The sequence below is a fragment of the Gymnoscopelus braueri genome, assembly GCF_963280865.1.
Source record: "Gymnoscopelus braueri genome assembly, chromosome: 13".
Classification (NCBI taxonomy): Eukaryota; Metazoa; Chordata; class Actinopteri; order Myctophiformes; family Myctophidae; genus Gymnoscopelus; species Gymnoscopelus braueri.
Genome location: NC_137615.1, coordinates 26,949,084 through 26,972,148, shown reverse-complemented (window position 1 = coordinate 26,972,148; position 23,065 = coordinate 26,949,084). Strand labels below are relative to the sequence as shown.

Genomic DNA, 23,065 nt, shown 5'->3' with positions numbered 1-23,065 from the left:
CAATTATTTGAATAATTGCAAATCACTTACCCTACCTTTAATTTTATTATTTCGCTTGTGGTTGTATATTCACTGAATGAATGACACATATTATAAACAGCAGCAAAAGCTTTGAAATAGAGTACCATTATTAAAATGAGGAAAAGAAGGGTGGCCTAAGGGTGTTGCAAGAGGAAAGGCCATGCAATCTGCCTATATTATGAGATATCTTGTGGGCAAAGTTGACATTTTGGCCTAAGGGTGGTAGAGGAAAGGTCATTGGGTCACTCAAATAGTTTTGGTTTGTCCTCGGGTGAGCATGAATGCGCTCAGCAAATTCCATGGTAATCCAGCAGTTTGGTTTTGAGATATCTTTGTTAGTGAGGCAAAACAATTGCTCTACTTTGGGGTTTGGGATCTCTGCCATTGGCCATGGAAGGCCTATCTCACAGAATGAAGGGACGTGGTATATGAGTGGCCGGCTGAGACTTTTATTGACTTAATCTAACCTGCTTTTATAACAGACAACATTTATCAGCGCCACACAAAGCCTACACTTTTATGGCCGTATTGTGACCTTTGCTCCTGTCACATTGTAGCTTTACCGTCTCTTTGGAAATCGAGTCTTTGGGACACTCTAGAATGAAAGAGTGAATAGAACATAAGGGGGTTGTATTGATTCCTTTGTCTCCGTATGAGATCTTTTATTCTTGTTCGTTGTTCTATGCGAGTTGCAATCTATGTTCAGGCTGTGTTTGGTTTGTACCTAGTCTGTCTATCTGCTGGTTAACATTTATTCACCATTGCGGTTGTTATTGGAGAGGGGTTCCAGTTTAGTTACCAATCTTATATTCAAGTGACAATCAACTGCAAACTTTACTGTCAAATCAAAACTTATTAATAAGTACTAAGGTATACAAAGGTATTGATGGTCTACCCATTCCGTTTATGATAGATATTTCACTAGATGAACTGCTTCAGTTTCATCACATTAATTAGAATGAGAGCCCTTGTTAGTAGATAAAGAGCATGTTTATAAACATGATGGACTGTGTTATAAGTGTCAATTTCCAATCTACAAAATGTGAGTCTAATCCCCCCCCCCCCCCGCCCCCCTTCGAAACACACACAGGCTGTCAGTTGACAGTTGTTCATTAACGCGTGGAGGACAAGTACTGTAGACGAGCTCTTCCCAAGCTGGAGGCAAAGCTGTTGATCTTATGCTTTCTATAAAGGACCAAACCGAGTTGAAGATTTTTGTATTCAGTCTTTGTCCTCTAACCAAGGAGGATTGGATCAAACACTCTAAAAAGAGTATTTTTTAGAGTATTCTACCTGTGTGGGCGCTGGAGAGTGTCGCGAGTGACTGCCTTCTGCTGGGACATTGAAAATGCTGATTAGTTCTGCTTTTACAGAGAATCCTCTTTGGAACTGACTTCTCCTAAGGGGGTCAATGTACATAATGGAATTCAACCTTCTTTCCTACCTCCCATTTTTGGAGATCTGATCACAGCGTTGGAATTCATTTGACATTATCAACAGATTGTTATGTTGTTGAGAAACCCAATATCTCAATCTTGATAATGTTCAACATACACTATTTACCATTTGGGGTTTTGATTGCAGCGGCCGTTGCCTTTGAGATGCTGGACGACTGCCGTGAGCGTCCGTACACCATGAACGTTGTTCTGTTGGAGGACAACACTGATTGGAGTCTGAATTATGTGAAAGCGGCTGTTCAGCAAGCAATTGAAAAGGACAGGAAACTGAATGAAGAAGCAGGTAGAGCTATATTAACTACTTTTCCTGGGGACCCCATGGAACCCCCCCAAAGACCCCTGGGGGTCCTCAGACCCCACTTTGAGAACCACTGAGGTAGAGAATTAATGCCAAATGTATGCTTGGTCGTACGACAATGCAGGCTTCGAGAAGACCTGTTAGATTGTGATGAATGGCTTTAGCTTTTAGCATGTGACTGTAATTGTGATTGTTCTTTGGGTAGGCTACAAAGAATGTACAAACCGCTGAATAATGGACCACATGGTTTGAATCTTTAATGACAATAATTTTGTTAATAGGGAGAAGAAGTAGAGTTAATAGGAAGAAAAGATAGAATCAGGCCATTTAAAAAAAACAGTTTTACATTGGAGAAGTACGACACATTTCCAGTACAGGGGACAGTAAAATCATTGTACTCTAATCTTGATAACACGATTAATGAGGTAATTTTTCACTGCAGATCAACGAGTTCAATTTGCACTACTGATGAATGAGAATTTTTCTTTAATGAATTAATGCGTAATTAATACTGTGTCATACTACAGTGTCACACAAAAGTAGCTGTACAAGCTCACATTGCATCACATCTGCTATTTTTGCTATTTTAGATTTCATTATTTTGCAAAAGTGAAAGTGTTTAAGTGTGTCTGTGGGTTTTATAATTTTTTATCCAATGAAAAGTATAAGAGCTTATGAGTAAATAATATAACTACATTGGATCCATTTGAACACAAGTAGGTTTTTTTCTATTTCCTGGAAAGTAACGGTTTAGGACATACTGTACAAGATTTCCACCCGACAGCGACGATATCTATCAATAGTTCTGATATTTTTATTTTCCTTTCTCTTTCTCGAGGTTTGAACTTCACGTTAACAGCCAGCTACCATGGGTTCAACACCACACTATACAGACGCAGAGGCTGTGGGAGCAGCTCGTGTGAGGGGGTGGAGATACTCAAGAAGTTACATGTATGTGTGTGTGCATGTATGGTCTCTTTCCTACACAGCACCCTCACTGTTAATTGAACAAATATAACATTTGTACAACCTCAGAGTTACAAGAGGATTTTTTACTGTGTATCTACCTATCTATTATGTTCCTAATGACCAGCATGAGATTGAAATGGTCTTGAAATGTTTGTCAGGTCTCTCATAGTTGACCTTATCATTCATTATGAGCATGAATGAGTTCTTATACCTGAGTATACAGTGTTATAATACAGATTATAATACATTATAAGTATGTTTATAATGCATCATAGACATGGGATGCATAGCAAGTGTAACCCAATTGTCTAATATTCAGGGTAAAATCAACACTCCAGATTTGGCTAATGAAAATAGGCACAGAAAAGTGTATTAGACAGGGTGTTACTCACCTTTTTAAACCATTACTCTGCCTATAGCAGAAGAAGATTAGACAATGTACAATGCCAACTATTCGATAGTATAGTGGAGTAACGACAATGTCTTCTGCAGAAAGAAGGTGAAATTGGCTGTGTCATGCTGGGGCCATCCTGCACATACGCCACCTTCCAACTAGTGGAGTGAGTATGACTTCTTCTCTACATTTATATTGTATCTTCTTCGTATTAGCACCTCTCTTTTAATAATAATAAATAATAATAAAACTTTATTTATATAGCACCTCTCAAAACTGTGTTACAAAGTGCTTCACAAAGAAAACAAGAAAAGAAAACAGTAACAAAAAAGATTAAAAACAATGCAGAAAACAATGCAGGAATGCACAGGTACAATTCACTTTCATACCTGTGCAAAAACCAGCGGAGATAGACTAGTATAATTGACTAGGAGTGGGGATTAAAAGCTAATCTATAAAATGGGTTTTAAGGAGGGATTTAATCCAAGGGACAGACTCAGTGAGCCTGATCTCCAGGGGTAGGGCATTCCAAAGAGTAGGGGCCCTGAAAGCGAAGGCCATACAACCTTTTGAATTTAACTGACCTTTTGGAATGGCCAGGAGCGCTTGATTTGAGGATCTCAAACTACGAGTAGGCACATAGGAATTTTTTTTTGTTGCAGAAACTCCCACTGTGTTGTAGTTAGTCATGAGCACAGAGAGTAGAAAAAGAAAGAAACAAAGTCAAATATCAAGACACTATCAAATATGCAAATGTATATGATCAAAATAGAAAATGAAAAAATTAGGCAGGATAGCACAGTTTTAGTGGATACACACTACCACACTACCAAACACACACACACGCACACACGCAATCAATCGCGCACGCACGCATGCACGCACACACTCAACCCACACACACAGCGCTTGCCCTTAGTTGACTGGTTGTTGAATTTACTTTGAACTTTTTAACCCCTGTCCCATTGTGACCCCTCTCTCACAGTGAGGACATTGGTTTCAAGCTGAGCATTCCCATCATCTCTGCCGGGAGCTTTGGTCTCTCGTGTGACTTCAAGAAGAACCTGACCCGCATCCTGCCTCCAGCTCGCAAGATAGCGTCCTTCTTAACCTCAATCATGGCAGAGAAAAAAATCTGGTTCAAACCAGAGTGGAAGCAAGTCTACGTCTACAAGAAAGACAAAGACATCTCCACGGAGGACTGCTTCTGGTGAGAGAGATCAGAGGGCCTGCCGCTCTGCATGCTGGCTCTCTGAAGCATCACATAGGCTTCTTCCTCTGCATTGTAAAATCATTAGGGTTAATGTAACCCTGAGCATGTACAAAATGTATTGCTACAAAATGTATAGGTAAACACGGAGGGTTTTACTATGTGTTTCACTCCACCCATACAGAAATGTTTCTTCTATGTGTATTTCATTTTCATGAGTCATATACTGTATTACATAAAAAGATTAGTTATAAAGGACCCTACCATGTTCAGACCAGCATCAATATATATCACTGTCTATTCACAGCTTCCATAATCAGTAAAATGTTATGATAACATACCAAAATGAAAGTAAAGGAATCCAAATGAAGCAAACCATGAGAAAATTGTGACTCATTTCAAATGTATATATGTCTTCCATCTTATTTGTATTTCCTCAGGTACATCAATGCTTTGGAGGCTGCAACATTGCACTTCGCTCAATATACCTCGAGGGAAATGCTACGTAGCGAAATCCAGCTGTATGAAGCCCTGAATTCTAATCGCAGACACAGTAACAGTGAGTATTTGATGAAAAATATAAGTGACACAAATGTGAAGAGTTTTTTTGGAGGGAGACTGGATAATGGTTCACCCAGTGCCAGACAGTGAAAACCATTGTTTTTATGTCTTATTATAGGCTGCCAATTAGAATAATACAAGCATAGAATAAGTCAATACTGTATATATTTCCCAGAGTTTTATACGCAAAATCAATTTGGACCCCGGGCATTTAAAAGGAACCAGGTGGTTATTTGCAGCAGGCTTTTATTTATTTAAAATAAAAGCCACCTGGTCACCTGGTATAGATCAAAAAGAGGTGGCTGCCTACCCCTGTTCTACATTGTCTTGCGTCCTGTCCAAATAAAACAAAACAGACAGAAAACCACCACCATATATTATTTAAAAATAGATACATGTTAACCACTCAAGCCCTATTCAAAGAATTATAAAAAATACCCCATGTTAACCTCATAATGCATCACATTGTGACGCGCTGTGAGCTTGAAGACTGGCTATTTTTGAAACATTTTTGAAAATCTCTGAACATTTTTACTTTCTTGGAAACATTTAGCCTATGACAACATGTACAAAATAGGGACACCAGGTTGAAAGTAGTTAAGATACAATATACATTAAAATGCCCCATGTTGTATGAAGACAAATTAATTGGTGTTATGGTTAGAGTTCTGTGCTCTTTATGCATCACAATCCCGCTTGTAAAGTTTAAAGTGAAGTACCTCCCTCTGTCTGCTCAGTTTTAATGTGTATGATAATACGTTGTGTTTATAGTTTTCATTCTGTGTGGGAACCGCCAAGACATGGAGGCACTGAATTTGACGGACATTCATGAAGACATCATGTTCATTCTTCTTGATATTTATAAGTAGGTCTGATTATCTGTCTGTCTGTCTGTCTGTCTGTCTGTCTGTCTGTCTGTCTGTCTGTCTGTCTGTCTGTCTGTCTGTCTGTCTGTCTGTCTGCCTGTCTGTCTGTCTGTCTGTCTGTCTGTCTGTCTGTCTGTCTGTCTGTCTGTCTGTATACAGCAATTACCGGTACAGTATATTGTTTGCATATTGTAGATAATGGTATGTAAAAATCTATTAGGAATTCCCAGAACAATAGTCTTTCTCTTCCAGCAATGCGTCCTATGTCAACACAACGTCCACTAAGAACATGGAGAAGGTACTAGTGGTCACTCTGCAAGAAAGGAACTTGACTGACTCTGGGTACAATGATACGGTGAGCCAGCATCACTGCAACACGCCTAACCACACCTACAGTAACCACGCTTGTTTTGTATGCTGCTGCAACACGTCTAACCACACCTACGGTAACAGCCCCTGCTTTGCCTACTGAAATGTACATACCTATACCAACGATAACCACACCTGCTTCGTATATTACTGCAACACACCTAACCACGCCTACACTAACCACACATGCTTCGTATAATGCTGCAATGTGTACGATAACTGTGCTTGCTTTGTATACTGCTAACACCTCCTTTCCTGACGCACGCACGCACGCACGCACGCACGCACGCACGCACGCACGCACGCACGCACGCACGCACGCACGCACGCACGCACGCACGCACGCACGCACGCACGCACGCACGCACGCACGCACGCACGCACGCACGCACGCACGCACGCACGCACGCACGCACACACACACACACACACGAACACACACACACACACACACACACACACACACACTCTCTCTCTCTCTCTCTCTCTCTCTCTCTCTCTCTCTCTCTCTCTCTCTCTCTCTCTCTACTATATCTTCTATTGTTTCTCTCCATCTCCCTGGTGTTCTGTCTTTCTATAATTTACATACCAAGGAGCTGATATCAAGGAGCTGGTGGTAGACAACTGCCGGAGTAAAAATAGACCCCCAGCCCCCTGAGTTCATGGACACCTACAAGTTCCTGGGCATACACCCTGAACAACAAGCTAAAATGGACTGATAATGCTGAGGCCCTATACAAGAAGGGCCTGAGCAAACAGTTCTTCATGAGGAGGCTCAGGTCCTTTTCTGTGTATAACAGGATGCTGCAGATGTTCTACCAGTCTGTTGCAGCCAGTGTCCTCTTCCCTGCATTTGCATGTGGGCGGAGTTACATCACAAAAAGGGACAGTAGCAGACTGTACAAGCTAGTGATGAAGGCTGGCTCTGTCGTTGGTGCTAAACAGGATGTGGTTGAGGTGGTGGCGGACCGGCGAGTCCAATGACAAAGCTGGTGGCTATCATGGTTAACTCCTCCCATCCGCTCCAGAAGGATATAGTAGGGCGGCTGAGTACCAGTGGTGAATGCAGATTCATCGTTCCAATATGGAAGACAGACGGACTGGGTCAGTCCTTTGTGCTGGTGGCAACCATGACGCTGTACAATGACGCTAATGCTCTATTCACTACCAGGTGTCCTGGTCTGTGGTCGTGGTCGAATTACCAATGTGAATCTTGTTCTTGTGACTCTTTATCTTTCACACCTGCTGTGTTCCTATTATCTATTATTTTTGTCTTTTGCACAGTATGACTGTAGCTGTAACTGCCATGGTGACTTCATTTCTATCTATCTATCTATCTCTTCTATTCTTTATTATTTTCCTCCTCTCCCGTACTGTCCTGCTACTCACTCTTGCTTACAAACACAATCTCTCTCTCTCTCTCTCTCTCTCTCTCTCTCTCTCTCTCTCTCTCTCCAGCTAAATGACTATGTGGCAGGCTACCATGATGGAGCACTGCTGTTTGGCCAGGTCCTGAGAAATAGGCTGCTCAATCGGTCAAGTGACAGTTCCACTTTTGCCCTCAGCGAAAACCCCTTCGGGAATGTTTCTTTTGAAGGTACATTTATAGAAACCCTTTTTTTTCCCTTCCAATTCTAGTTTTCGTTATTTTGTTAGTTTGAATCAACTATAATAACCCTGCTAATCAGATCGGCAGTATTGTGTCCAGGAAGTCAGAACCTAACACACATGTTCCAGTATTGGTCACGTGCATGTGTGTGTGTATGTGTGTGTGTGTGTGCGTGCGTGCGTGCATGCGTTTGTGCATGCATGCATGCGTTTGTGCATGCATGCGTGTGTGTCCGTATGTCCGTGTGTGCATGTGTGTGCATGTGTGTGCGTGTGCGTGTGCGTGTGCGTGCGTGTGCGTGTGTGTGTGTGTGTGTGTGTGTGTGTGTGTGTGTGTGTGTGTGTGTGTGTGTGTGTGTGTGTGTGTGTGTGTGCGTGCGCGCGTGCGCGTATGTGTGTGTGTGTGTGTAAATGTTATTGCAGGTATGGGAGGACACTATGAGCTTGATGAGTTTGGGGACAGGGATGCCAACATATCTGTGATCTATACATCCAAGACCAGTGGCATGGTGAGACAATGACAACCCTCCCCCCCCAATGTCAACAATGACAGCTACACCTTGACCCACCTCAGTAGTGAGGTGACTTTTTTGTCATACTGTCCCTACATTTACAGTTCGAAACACTGTTTGAGTTCAACACTGCTCTGAATGACACCACAGTGGTGGACGACAACCCTGCTTTGCATTGGGACGGAGGTCTGCCTGGTGACCTACCAGCCCACCTCACTGGTAAGGATAAAAATTAGGGGTGCATTAGGGGTGCAACAGTTAATCAAACTAGTCGATTTTTTTTTTAAGATAATCGATAATTTAATAAAATAATCAATTAATAATCAATCCCTATTTTGGGCATTTCATTGTATAGGCGAAAAGCTTTACGAAAATTCAAATATTTTCTGAAATAGTTCAAATAGCCGATCTACAATGCATCACAATGCGACATTGTGAGCTTGCAGATCTGTAATTTTACTAGTTTTGCACGACACCATTGGGCGACAAAGCATAAAATAATGCTTAAGTGGTTAATCGATTCATTGATTAATAAAATAATGACAAATAATGAAAAATATGCTTCTCGATTATTCAATCAGTCAAGAAATTTATCAATTCAATAATCGCATCAATAATCGCAAAAAGAAATATCCATAGCTGCAACCCTAATTAAAATAAAATAGGACATTTGCTGTGAAAATGTGTCTTTTGGTTTCACTATGGTAGAATTAAAAACAGAAAAGATACAATGCATAGATAATCACTAGACACAGGGACAGCATAATAGAGCTCCCAGCACAGAATTATCATAATATCAGAATTATATAATCTGTTGAATTATGTCTGTATCCCATAGTGAAGTGTTAATTTGTTGATTGTATGTTGAAATGATCTGTCATTGAAATGTGAACCTGTAATACATACAGTACAGTATATACAGTATTGTGTGGTAAGCTGTGGTTTCATGTGTATGTATGTGTGTGTGTGTGTGTGTGTGTGTGTGTGTGTGTGTGTGTGTGTGTGTGTGTGTGTGTGTGTGTGTGTGTGTGTGTGTGTGTGTGTTTCCAGACCTTAGTACCCAGGATATCATTGTGATAGTTTTGAGTGTGAGTGTGGCAGTCGTGACAGCCATTGCTCTCATCTTCTACAGGTAAACACGCGCACACATTATGAAGTCAATAAAGTCAAAGTTAAAAACCATCAAAACCATCAAAACGTTTTATTTCTTTTACCCTTGCGATATGAAACACTGCATAGATCTAAGTGTGTGGACATCTCTCTCATCAGTTTATGCTAGTGAAGTAAAATTGTTTGCTCTATTATGCTAATGGCTTTGACGAATAAGTAAACAAATTCATTTCTCTACCTTTAAACTCAAGTTTATAATTATTAGTAGTCAAAGGAGGTAAGAAAAGGTAACAAAGTGTGTGTGGGGGATTTAATGTCAGACAGAACAGAAAGGAGCGTCGCAACCAGAAGAGATGGTCCCACCTCAATCCGGACCTGATTGGACCATTGGATGAGAAGGAAGTGTCTCTGAAGGTAAGCTCAATCTACACTCAACAAACGTTCAAGTAAAGTAAAAGTAATGAAAAATTGTACTTGAATGTATTTATAATTACGCTCAACCACACCTCCACCCCCCCGCACGCACGCACGCACGCACGCACGCACGCACGCACGCACGCACGCACGCACGCACGCACGCACACACACACACACACACACACACACACACACACACACACACACACACACACACACACACACACACACACACACACACACACACACACACACACACACAATGTGTAGCAATGTCAGTACAGCTGGTGGGGGTTTGATGAGATCAGGCTAGGCTGACACAGACTGAGATATTAAGATGAAAGTTCAGGTGAGAGTTCACGAGATGATGCTGGTGAGATAAGGTAAAGATGGTCAGATACGGTTAAGTGTGGTGAGATGAGTTACAGATGATGAAATGCAATAAAGGGTGGTGAGATCAGATGAGTTACAGACGGGGAAATACAGTAAATTGTGGTGAGATGGGTACTAATGACTATGACATACTATGTGTCTGGTGAGAATGTATGTCAATTTTAGATTCATTCACCATGTGGCATTTTACTAGTTTATTATTATATAGTGGGAAACGATGCTTAGGGGTGTCAATTGCTTGTGTTTATATTTGGAAGCCTCTGTAATGCCCACAAACTTGTTGGGAGAGGCCTGCAGATTGCATGTGCTATGGCACTGGAGACATTTTGTTCAATGTCTGCGATAATTCCCAGTCACAAATTATGGAGGAGAGTCAGGAGACGATGCTTCCTGTCTCTGTGAACTGAGACTGAAAACGTATGTCGTTGAGAATTTCTTGTTAAGTGTGAACACAAATAAAGATGTCAAATGTGTGTGTGTGTGTGTGTGTGTGTGTGTGTGTGTGTGTGTGTGTGTGTGTGTGTGTGTGTGTGTGTGTGTGTGTGTGTGTGTGTGTGTGTGTGTGCGCACATACTGTAGATTGAGGATGAGAGGAAGGACAGCATATATCACATGCACCGAGGCCGCTATGACAAAAAGGTATCATATGTACAACATGATTGATGATTTGCAAGATTGCAAGATTTACAAAAAAGAAAACTGATATCCATGTAATGTACTGTATCTTTCTGTATCCTTTTAGCCTGTGATATTGAAAGAGTTGAAACTCACAGATGGAAACTTCAACGAGAACCAGAAGATTGAACTCAATGCAGTAAGACCTCTGGATGATTCCATTTCAGTTGTGACTAATCCTTTCTAATACTGTTAATTCATAAAGTGAAATTCTTTGTCATAGAAGCTCCATCGTTGCAGTTTCAAGAAATAGAAAAGGGTAGAAAGTAGGGGTGTGCCGATACACTAATTTCACGAAACGATACGATACGATATTGGGCACACAACTTCGATACGATTTCGATGCGATACGATACGCACTTTTTTATTATGAAAATATATGGGGGAGAAAAAAAGCAAATGCAAACAAATATTTCTGTTTTTTGGCATTATTCAGACATGCAAACTTGTAGCTTTTCAGCTTCCACTAGCTGTTTTGAATCCAAATAGGGCAATAGTGTGACACCTGACCCAAAAAAAAACATGTTGTCACCCTTTTCACCTTGGGGCTGTTTGCATGCCCGATTATTATTATTGTAAAAAAAAAAAAAAAAAAAATCTTCCCAAAACGATACATATCGTCACGAAAACGTATCGCGATATATCGCGGGACTATATATCGGCACACCCCTAGTAGAAAGAGATAGAGAAAGAAACAGATGAGATATCAACATACAGTAGCAGTGTGAAATATAAAGTGCATGATGTGCATTAGCCTGGTAAACCCTCCCTCCGGAAATCTCATTTCCATTTGATTCCAGGAGTGAGTCTGGCCTGATTGCCCATTCTGCAATAGTGGCTGTGGGCTGGAGTTGGGCGGGAGTAATACCGTTGACTGACAACCCCTTCAGCCAATGATCGTTTTTCCCCTTCAGCCAATTGCAGTGCATTTTTACCACCTCCGCGACTAATGTGACGCAACGGGACTTTTGAGATGGCCATGCCCAAAATAGGTTGCCTTATTCGGATACATGCGTGTCACTGCCCGCCCCGGCCGGTTCTCTGAATTTTTATTTTTAAATAGGCTCTGTCATGATTAATTGACCACATATATGAAGTTAAACAAAAGAAGTTTGAGAGCTTTTTGAAGTTCTAAAACAGCGGAGAAAACTGCCCACAGAAACAATGGCTGCCGTTCGTGTTTGGTCGGCTGCACTCAGGCTGCACTCGGGTCCATTCGGGCTCACTCGAACTCGCCACCTGATTGGCCAACTTTGCGTACTGCATACTGTAAACTGCATGGTTTAGGAAAAATCCATAAAATAAGGCAATTAAAAGTAGCAGAGTAACAGCTGTGGCAGAGTGTTCAGTCCAGAATAGTCATACTTAACTGTACATACATACAGTACACACAGAAAACAAATCCTGTGTGGTGCCTGTCTAATCGGGACAGCCTGTTGACAGGCAGACTTAGTGCTTGTTCAACAGTCTGATGGTAGCCAGGTGGAAACTGTTCCGTGGTATGGCTTTGGATACATTGGTAGTGTTTGCCTGGCCATGGCCGCAGTAGTGGTGTGAACAGATTGTGGCTGGGCTGGGTGGAGTATCCTTGATTCGCTCAGCTTTTTACACCATATATTCGCTGGAGGGCGGAAGCTCACCTCCAATAATAGGCTGGACTGTCTGTACCGCCCTCTGTAGGGGTTTCCCACCTAGGGTGGTGCAGCCCGTCAGGATGCTCTCGATGGTGCTGTTGTAGAACAACCTGAGGATATGGGGACTCACCCTGAATTTCTTCAGGCAACGGAGACAGTGCAGGTTCTGCTGAGCCTTTTTCCACCACGTGTATGGTGTGTGTCCCATTTGAGGTCAGCGCTGAGGAACTCGAAGTTATTGACCCTCTCCACTGCAACGCTGTTGTTGTGGTTAGTGTTTCCAGAGCGGAGGTTGCGAGTGTGATACTGCTTGTCGTGTGATACTGCCTGGTGTCAACTGGTTCTCCGCGCGTGCGTCTCAACAGAAACCTTCACTCACCACCACCCTTATTAGGGACCATAATGTATGGTCAACTGAAATCACAACAATTTGGCTCGAAGGTTTGTGGCTCGAGCAATGCCTTAAAGCAATACAAGGCAGGTCCACAAAAAAAAAAACGATTTTTAGCAACCTCTGCTAGTCACTACCGTCACTGCATGTATATAGCGTAGTCCTGCATTACCCAGAATTCCATTTGTTTTCACCGGAAGACGGAAGCGCTTCAAAAAGCGTTCTTTTAATTGTTTTATACTATCTGCGGATCGTTTCTCTTAGCCAGTGGAGCATTAGTACTGTGAGCTGTGTTTTCTTTTGCTGTTGTTTTTCCATCTTCAAATCCTATAATGTCTTAAAAACAGCATGGGATTCCTTTTTGTTAATAGCGCGGTAGTTCCTGGCCAAACAGGAAACCGGTGCGGTAGTTCCTGGCCAAACAGGAAACCGGTGCATTTCCGTTTCTGTTTTCCGGCCGTATGACGTCATTTTCGCGGGAACGACACCCCCGAGTGGGAGTTGTGAAACATTTGCCACTCACAAAAGATATACAATTTAACTTTAGTATTTTTGAAAAAGTTACCTAGTATTGCTTTAAGGTGGGGGGGGGGGCATTACTGCATTACTTGTCACTCAACTCAAACTTTATTTATACAGCACATTTACAAAGACCAGTGGTCAACCAAAAGTGCTTGACAACAATGTGTTGAACAGATGTAATCTCTCATCAGCCTCTCAAAGCATTTGCTGATGATATGGGCAACAGGTCTCCAGTTATTCAGACATGTTACCTTGGAGTGCTAGGGGATGGGCATAATGGTGGACATTTTGAAGCCTCCCTCTCATCTTTCCTACATTCCATTCCATCAAATAAAAACAGAAACATTTGGTATATTTTAAATTAGGATGTACATTTTTTAATGAACAAACCAACTTCCTTCACCCCTCAACTATACCCTCCCAGTCCTCGTTCAGTTAACCTTTCTGTCAAACGTTACGCAAGTCTGTTACCACGCCATTGAGCCATAATATTATTGCCTAATGTGTAGCCACCAGTTTGCTTATCGTAACTTTTTAACTGCTCTGGGTTTAGCTAGTTGTTAGAGTTTGTGTTTTGTTGCCAGGTTTAGGGATCTGTTATCTCCCTGTCAAATGAGATTTAGGACTTTCTTGGTCCTACAGGTTGGTGGTAAAGTGAGTGCACCTGGAGAGTTTTTATCACTCTTTTCCTCTATACCTGAATAACACAAATTTATATATTTATAAATATATATATTATATATAATATATAAATTCGAGATATTGATTTCCACCGTCTTAAGCCCTATTTCTTTTTACATTTTTATTTTATACTTTGTTGTACAACTGTGTGAAAATAGCAAAAATAGTCGATCGACAAGCTCACAACACGTGGCATCAAGCTTGTAGATCTGCTATTTTTGCTACTTTTGAATTTGTTTTCAAATTTCAAAATAACGTTAGTCAGGGATAATGTTTATGTGAACTTGCCCCTTCATCTGTTCTCTAACATTCCTGCTATTTCAGCTGATGCGTATTGACTACTACAACCTGACCAAGTTCTACGGCACTGTGAAATACGAATACGGTGTGTTTGGAGTGTTTGAGCTCTGCGAGAGAGGCTCCCTTAGGGTAAATGATCACTCATATTATCCACAGTCTGACTTTTTACAATAGTAGTCCTGTCATTGTGCTTTATTGTGTGCATATACCTACATAATATAATATAATTTTTGTATGGAATTCTACCATGTTAGTTCACTACCGTGTGTCAAAGGTAGATGGATGCTGGGACACAGAAGCCGTTTCTACTAACTTTTATCTTTTAATGAACCCACATTCTTGAAATGTTAGCCGCCCTAATGCAAAAAAATGGTTAAAGACAACATTTTGTAAAAGATTGATGCTCTTGTATTGGAGGCCCAATCCTGGCTTGATTCAATATTGAGGTTGAGTGACCTCCCCCCAACAAACACAGGCAAACAGTAGCCTAGTTTTCTGTACATTTATAGTAACCTAGGTCTTAATTTTACAAGGCAATGACATGTACAGTAAATGCACAGCCAGCGTTAAGGCCCCATGTACACTTGTCAAGAATGTGTTGAAAGTGACCAAAGGTTCACTCGTATTTATCTCATTTTCATTAACAGCATGTTCTGGGCGATAAAATCTCCTACCCCGATGAAGCTTTCATGGACATGGAGTTCAAGATATCAATCATGTATGACATAGCAAAGGTACTTCTATATACTGTAAATATTGCTACATGCACTGTACACTAGTTTTTCTCAACCTTTTGAATTTCAAGGACCCCCAGTTTGATATGCATGAGGCCATGAACCCTCATTTGATACAAATCTTTTAAATCAATGGGACCCCAATATACACTGTAAAGTCCTCAGTGTTAATTTAACTCTGAGAATGAAATGTTCAAAATTCATTGTACATCCAAAATCCAAAATCATACACACGAGTTACAGACCCATAAGGGTCCATTTGGACCCCTGGCTGTCACTGGACCCAATTGTTAATTCTAATATAGTCTAACTCTAAATTCAGTAAATTGATACTCTTTCATTGATTTTTGTGTTAATGCTAATGTAGTTGTAAACTCTAAAACAGTTGATTTCCAACTTTTTAAACCTTTTTTTTCAGAAATTGAGCTTTGTTCACATAGACATTTGAGCCCCCCAGTTGGGAAATCACTGTGGAGACAAATAAGATAAATAAAACAATTAGCTTTGTTAATTGATAGATACCTCACTATACCATTCTATAACTTGTATTATGTTGTCTTTATATTCCACATAAGCAGAAATCATACCCATAAGTTACTCATGCTCTCCACATCTGGATCAACCAACCTACATACATACATTTATTTTTTCACTGCTCTCTCAGTTACTTCTCTTTGACTTGCAGCTAGATCCGTTTTTTTCTCCTGATTTTATGACTTTGTTACAGGGCATGTCATATCTCCACTCCAGTAACATCCAGGCCCACGGTCGCCTAAAATCCACCAACTGTGTGGTGGACAGCCGCATGGTTGTGAAGATCACTGACTTTGGCTGGAACACTATCCTCAGTCCTAGCAAGGGTGAGGCTCACTTACATTTTGATAGTAAAAGTGAGAGAGCCAGAGAGAAATTGTGCCACATTCTAAATGGTCTAATTAGCTTTAGTATAGTCTGTGCTAATTTATTCTCAAAACTATGAATATGTACACTACAGTATTAATGATGATTGACATGTTACTCCTGTCCTGTCCTGTCCTGTCCTGTCCTGTCCTGTTCTGTCCTGTCCCTCTCCTCTCCTAGACCTGTGGACAGCACCAGAGCATCTCCGTATGCAGGGCGTGTCTCAGAAAGGCGATGTCTACAGCTACGCCATCATTGCTCATGAGATAGTTTTGAGGCGGGGCCCATTCTATACTCAGATGTGCTCTGATCATACAGGTAGGTCTGGCTGATATGGTGCAAGATAATTATGCAATTCATGACCGTTTCATGCTCATCAGTGTTGAATATTATGTAACTTTATTGCTTTTGTTTCGATTTGCTTGCGTAATGTTCTACTTAATTTCTACTTTGTATTTCCTACAGTTTTATCATTGCACAGTTGCCCATATAATAATAATAATAATAATAATAATAATAATAATAATAATAATAATAATAATAATAATAATAATAATAATAATAATAATAATAGTAGTAGTAGTAGTAGTAGTAGTAGTAGTAGTAGTAGTAGTAATGATAATAATATAATGTATGATATGTAAAATACTATTATGTAGCAACACAAAAGCACCTCCTGCTGGCCAGATATATGTTTACAATATCTATGTACACTATGACCAACCTCTGCTCTGCCTCAGAGAAGATGAACAGAGTTGAGAATCCAAGTGGCCTGGCTGTCTTCAGGCCAGATCTGAACCTTGACGCTGTATCAGAGACAGAGACAGAGGTAAAAGGCATTCCTCATTTATATTGTGTACCTTTGTTACGGGATAATCTAACTCGGATTGTGTGCAAATGGACCGTGATAGGTCAATTTCACTATAGCCCTAACACAAGTTATTGAAATTGTGTGTGTGTGTGTGTGTGTGTGTGTGTGTGTGTGTGTGTGTGTGTGTGTGTGTGTGTGTGTGTGTGTGTGTGTGTGCGCGCGCGCGCATGTTTAAATGTATACAGCTGTACATGGTCATTAAGAGCTGCTGGGATGAGGACCCAGAACGGAGGCCGGATTTTAAAAAGATCGAGGGCATTCTGGGAAAAATATTCAGGTATGTACTGTAAACAATTAAGTCAATTGTCTATTTAAAATCGGAAACACTATTATAAAGTACACACAATCCAACATAAGACCAATAACTTTACATAGGACTTCAGTTCAAGTATGAATTTACAGAATTAGCTGAACAGCTGAATGCAGATTCTGCACGGTCCAACTGCAGTTTAGTGGGACATTCAGACAGGAGTAGTAATCTACCATGACTCAGTTGCTATAGCCTGCCCAACTGTTTGAATCATACCTGTTAGTTAAATCTTAAATTTCCGTTCAAAATAATGGTACTACTGTACAACTGAACAATCCATGAGCAAAGCTCATCGTCTCAGGGAACTTGAATGTGTTTTAAATTGTTATGTGTTAATCATCATGGTTTTGGGTCTGTCTCCCTTTTCTCAGTAACCTGCACAACCAGGCCAGTGAGACATACATGGACAACCTGATCCGTCGTCTTCAGATGTATTCCAGAAATCTGGAACATCTGGTGGAAGAGAGAACCTCGCTGTACAAAGCGGAGCGAGACAGAGCTGACCAACTCAACTTTATGTTATTACCTGGGTGGGTTCAAAGAAGAACAAGTTAACCAAATTACAGAAAGAAAGAAAGAAAGAAAGAAAGAAAACAATAATAATACAAGGCCTGCATAGTATATACTGTATTTAATACCCTTTTGTTTGCAGTTTTCAAATATTTTCTTTAGACACATGCAGAATCAAATGTTTTATGGTCATGATTCACCAGGCTTAAAATAATTAATATAAATATTTTCGGAAATCTCTATGGGGAAAATTAACGGGCTTCTGTGGAACCACAAAAAGAGGCCATTTATACCTCCATGCCAAGTCATATTTCCATCTGTCATTTATCTATCTATAAATGCATGGAATCTGTGTGTGTGTGTGTGTGTGTGTGTGTGTGTGTGTGTGTGTGTGTGTGTGTGTGTGTGTGTGTTTCAAACTTGGCATTTGTGTCTCCGAGGACCCAAGGGTGTGTTTTGCCAAGTGGGAATTCTGTCAGACCGGTGGTCTCTTGGTGTCTCTGTCTGTTTCTGTCTCTCTTTTATGGCCATACTGTATATGGAGATCCCTGATGTCATCTATGTCATGTCATACTGCAACGGAATGAACGGATATATATTGCATAACCAGAGGGGCATGCATTCCCAACAGGCAACGTTCCCAGCGGGCATTGCCCTAGTTTTGAACGTACAGACTGTATTTCATATTTAATGTTGCACCCAACGGTTCACTGACAGCTGTTGTTAAACCTCCTGGCCTCATATCATTATATTTTTCACAAAAATCGAACAATTCACAGAACACATCTGTGTTTGATATTGTTCATTAATACATCTTATAAGTTTTCTCCACATTTTGTGGTGCTGACAGCATGTACCGTAGTGGTGCAAACAAGACTGTCCCTTTGTGACTTTCTCTTTTTCTACCCTTGTCACTCCCCTGCTACCCCCCTCCTACTGCATGTGCAGGCCAGTGGTGCGTTCACTGAAGGAGACGGGTCGCGTGGAGCCAGAGCTGTTTGAGGAGGTGACAGTGTATTTCAGCGACATCGTGGGCTTCACCACTCTCTGTCACTACAGCACGCCCATGGAGGTGGTGGACATGCTCAATGACATCTACAAGAACTTTGACAGCATCCTTGACCACCATGATGTGTATAAGGTAGAACAGGCCTACATAATGTGAATCACTTGATTTCATGCTTGGATCCCCTCCTGCAGGAATCAGGCATTTAACCAACAGCAATTCTGTGTGCCAACTAATCAGACCATGGGAAGCACCTCATGCCAGGGATTGTGGTTTAGAAAGAAGTTAGGACCATTCTATTACCTTACGATTAGCTTTTTGTTAAATGTGTAAAATACTGTAGTTAGTACCATCTAATTCTTGACTTCTAGGCTAATCTTTTTGGATGAGTAACCATGGGCGATATTTTGACAACTGTTAAAGATGCACAATCTTCCCATTAAACAATACAACTACTGAATGTGCTGTTAAAAACAGAATACTCAATATTGCATCCATATGCATTTCGTTAAAGACAGATACTTGATTCATAAACATGATCCCTCTGCTATCTGTTCTCCATCTCTCTGTCAGGTGGAGACAATAGGTGATGCATACATGGTGGCATCCGGGTTGCCTAACCGTAATGGAAACAGGCATGCAGTAGATATTGCTTACATGGCTCTGGATATACTGGAATTTGTAGGAAACTTCCAGCTCCAGCACCTGCCTGGCATCCCTCTGTGGATTCGTATTGGTGTGCACTCAGGTACCATGAGGCCCAAACTCTTCATCTCAGAAAGCAAAATCATGTCATTATAGGCGAAAATGTTCAAAAATAAAAACATTAGCAGATTTACAAGCTCACAACACACCGTATCTCGGTGCGTTTTGAGCTTGTAGATCAGCTATTTTCACTGTCACGTGACCAAGTACAAAATAGGGCTAAAATGGTTAAAACTATACCAGCTTCTTTGTTAATTGGGTGGTAAGGCCATGATACAATGGAAGACTTTGAGGAAATCTAGAAGTACAATTTTGCCACAATTACTATAAGCAATAATACTGTATATTTCAATACACTTACCTTGTTCCTCATTCTATCATCCATATTGATCACAGGGCAGTGTTGCCCATCAACGTCTCTTAATTTGTACAGGTATTATCACTTTGGGCACCTTTTGTTGTCAGCTATTCTGATGTACTAAAGTAGCACAAGGACAGTTCCCTAGGCTAGTCTGTCTTTTGTCACTTCATTCACAAAATATATATACCGGTATGACTGTTTCTATGTAAATGTTCTGTTTCTTTAGGTCCGTGTGCTGCAGGTGTGGTAGGAAACAAGATGCCTCGTTACTGTCTGTTTGGAGACACAGTCAATACGGCCTCACGCATGGAGTCCACAGGCCTACGTAAGACTCATCACATACACATGCACGCACGCACGCACACACTTCTACATACTGTAACTGTGTAATATACCCATGGGACCCTCTATGATTAATCTATCCAATGTCTTTCCTCTAGCCCTGAGAATACATGTCAGCCGGTCCACTATCAACATCCTCCAGAGGACAGACTGGAATTTTGAATATGAAACGAGAGGAGAGACTTACCTCAAGGTAAGCTGGTGTAAAAAGTTGAATGTGCAGGAGTGGATGGAAGACTCAGCAGTACTTTATCCAAAAAGAGCATCAACTCAATTAATCACTTGTGTCAACAACAACCAAACAAAGGGTTTGTTGCATTGATCATATGTTGAAATACATCACAATTGATATAATCCCAATTCTTCCTTTTTTTGTATTGTATTGTTTTTGTCCTTTACCTTTTATGTCATGTGTATTATTTGTTTAAAATAAATAATAAATAAATGCTTTAATGACCAAAAAAACAACAACAACCAAACACTCCCAATGTCATGGTACTTACTACTTGGTCATTGTGTCTCAATGGTACTACTGGTCATTGTGTCTCCATGGTACTGGTCATTGTGTTAATAAGGTGCTGATCATTGTGTCTTGACATCATGATCATCATGTCAGTATCAGTATGGTAATACATACTGCAGAGGTCCCGGAGTGTCATTGTTCTTTATTATCTGACCTACAGGGTAAGGGCAAAGAGATGACATACTGGTTAACAGGGGTGAAAGGAACTGAATACTACCTGCCAAGCCCACCAACAGCGTAAGTCCATCACTAATACCTAATTTATACTTAGCTGTATGCCATTCAGAAAATAGCATGTCCACGTGAGCCTTTATATCTGAAGTACTGTATAACTCAAGCTTAACATAGAATTATTCACCTCTCGGTGAGTATGGCAGTGGCTCACAAGGTAGAGTGGCTGTCTGGGAACCAGAAGCTCCCTGGCTCCTCGTGTGTCAAAGTGTCTTTGAGCAAGACACTACTGCTCCAGACGGTATGTGAATAGGATACACTGCAAAGAACTTTGGATAAAGGCACTATGGAAATGCAGACCTTATCCATCCAATTATTTGGCAAGACAATTTAATGTTTTCCTCCACGTTAGAAAAAATAGCTCCTCTATCCATCTTCTATCTTTGTCTCCGCCAGGCCGAAAGGCATGGCGAGAGAGTATGTTTTGCACCCTGTCCGTCCGTCCGTTTCACACAAAATCATGAATTTCAATCTCAAATCATGAATGCAATGTCTGATTGCCGTGAATGACCTAAGAATAAATAGCACCCTTTTCACATTGGCCTATTATAGCGCCACCAGGAGGCCACAATAACCTAGTACCTGGCCTGGCGGAGACCTGTGCTCCAAGGAGCACTTTTTCTAGTTTACATCTGGGCCTTCTCATGTAAATGACCACTTGAGGAGTACAGGAATTGTCTTGGGGGGCTGTGACTTTTTACTCCTGGTTGAGATTCTACTGGTAGATTCATTTAAAATTGCTCTGGATACATGCATCAGAGAAATTCACAAGACATAATAGTACAAATAGAAACCCCCATCTCTTTTAATCTCCACCAGAGAGAACTTCCAGCGGCTGCAGATGGACCTGGCGGAGATGATCGTGTCCAGTCTGGAAAAGCGGGGTGCGGGGAGCGAGGGGTTTGACAAGAGGAAGACCCTGTCCACCAAAGTGCGTAGGAGGGAGACCAACAGCAGCCTGATGGGGGACGGCCTGCCAGAGTACCTACACTTAGTTGTTAACAGTGAAAACCCCAGTACTTACCTGTGATGATCACCTCCATGCAGCAGAATAGGACGAATACATAGTAAAATCCTTAGTGTTAATTTAACTTTGAGAGTCTCTCAGAGTTACAGAGCCTTAATGGTCCATTTGTTTGTTTGTTTGGAAGTTTGGGTCCAACTTCTGTGATGGCCACCTCTGTAGATACACCCCTCCTTATGGTAGAGATGATGGAGGAGAGCTTCATTCACAATACTCCTACAAATGTAGACTAGACTCTATTATGGGCAGCAATGGTGTAGCTGCATGGACATTGTAGAGTTATGCTTAAAATGTGGCTTGATAATATCACATCTTACTAAATGCATTTGGAAAAAATGCAAAAGAAGCTTAAGTTAATTTATATATTGTTGCACGAGTGTCACTCAACAAAAATGTAGTGTTGACTGAAGCTTTTTGTCGAGCGACATTGGTCGAAAGGGTGTGCTGCCGCAGAACCCTTTCCCAATATTAAAATGAGCCTTTACTGTCCCTACTGACCACTGTCCACTATGAACATCTTTTCTTAGTACTATGTTGCAACATAACCTCTTGAAAACTTGCCTTTGTTAGGGGTTCTCTTTTTATGTCTTCACCTTTAGACATATAGGTTCTGCAGACTGCCTGTTAATTTAAAGAATGTAACCAAATTATTTACCATGTAAATAGATAGTTCTACTGTAAAAACGACAGTATACCTACAGTATATCAAACCAAATGCCATAATACAGTATATATCAGACTGGAGAATATTTCTCTTTCTTATGAAAAATATGCCTAGTCTCTTTGTAAAGTCATTAGTGTGTTCCTGTGATTGTTTTCATTTTGTGTTGACTTAAATTGATGTGAGGTGCATATTTACACTTACAGTATATAGACTGATATATTTTTTAAAGGTTTCCCAGATACAGTATATACATATACGTAAATGTAAAAGTTTCATAAAATGTGTGAGGCACATATTCATGCTCCAATTACTGTGTCATCTTTTTTATGTTACTTTTGTCATGACTTCAGAATAACATTAGTAATACATTCAGATTTTGCATGCTAAAGAACATGAACAGCCAATCTCTGAAGATGGCAATCAAAAACATTAAATGATTGGACTACAATCTACCTAATAAAATATCATGGAAACTAACAACAATAGATGTCTGTAT

At 40.7% G+C, this 23,065-nt stretch overlaps 1 protein-coding gene across 1 annotated transcript; it reads left to right on the top strand.

Annotated features, from left to right (window-relative positions):
- Positions 1-298: 298 nt before the first annotated feature.
- gucy2ca (guanylate cyclase 2Ca) lies at positions 299-21,911 on the top strand (the record flags this gene model as incomplete). The annotated part of the gene is made up of 28 exons (XM_080448231.1): positions 299-323; positions 1,606-1,761; positions 2,615-2,727; positions 3,238-3,305; positions 4,125-4,349; positions 4,790-4,908; positions 5,682-5,775; positions 6,029-6,131; positions 7,604-7,742; positions 8,177-8,262; positions 8,370-8,484; positions 9,316-9,397; positions 9,696-9,789; positions 10,765-10,824; positions 10,928-10,999; positions 14,413-14,517; positions 15,036-15,122; positions 15,850-15,982; positions 16,203-16,340; positions 16,763-16,851; positions 17,079-17,170; positions 17,575-17,733; positions 18,662-18,854; positions 19,293-19,467; positions 20,012-20,110; positions 20,226-20,320; positions 20,811-20,887; positions 21,701-21,911. The coding sequence occupies 28 exons, from the start codon at positions 299-301 to the stop codon at positions 21,909-21,911; spliced, it is 3,204 nt and encodes a 1,067-aa protein (XP_080304357.1).
- Between the last annotated feature and the right edge of the window lie 1,154 nt (positions 21,912-23,065).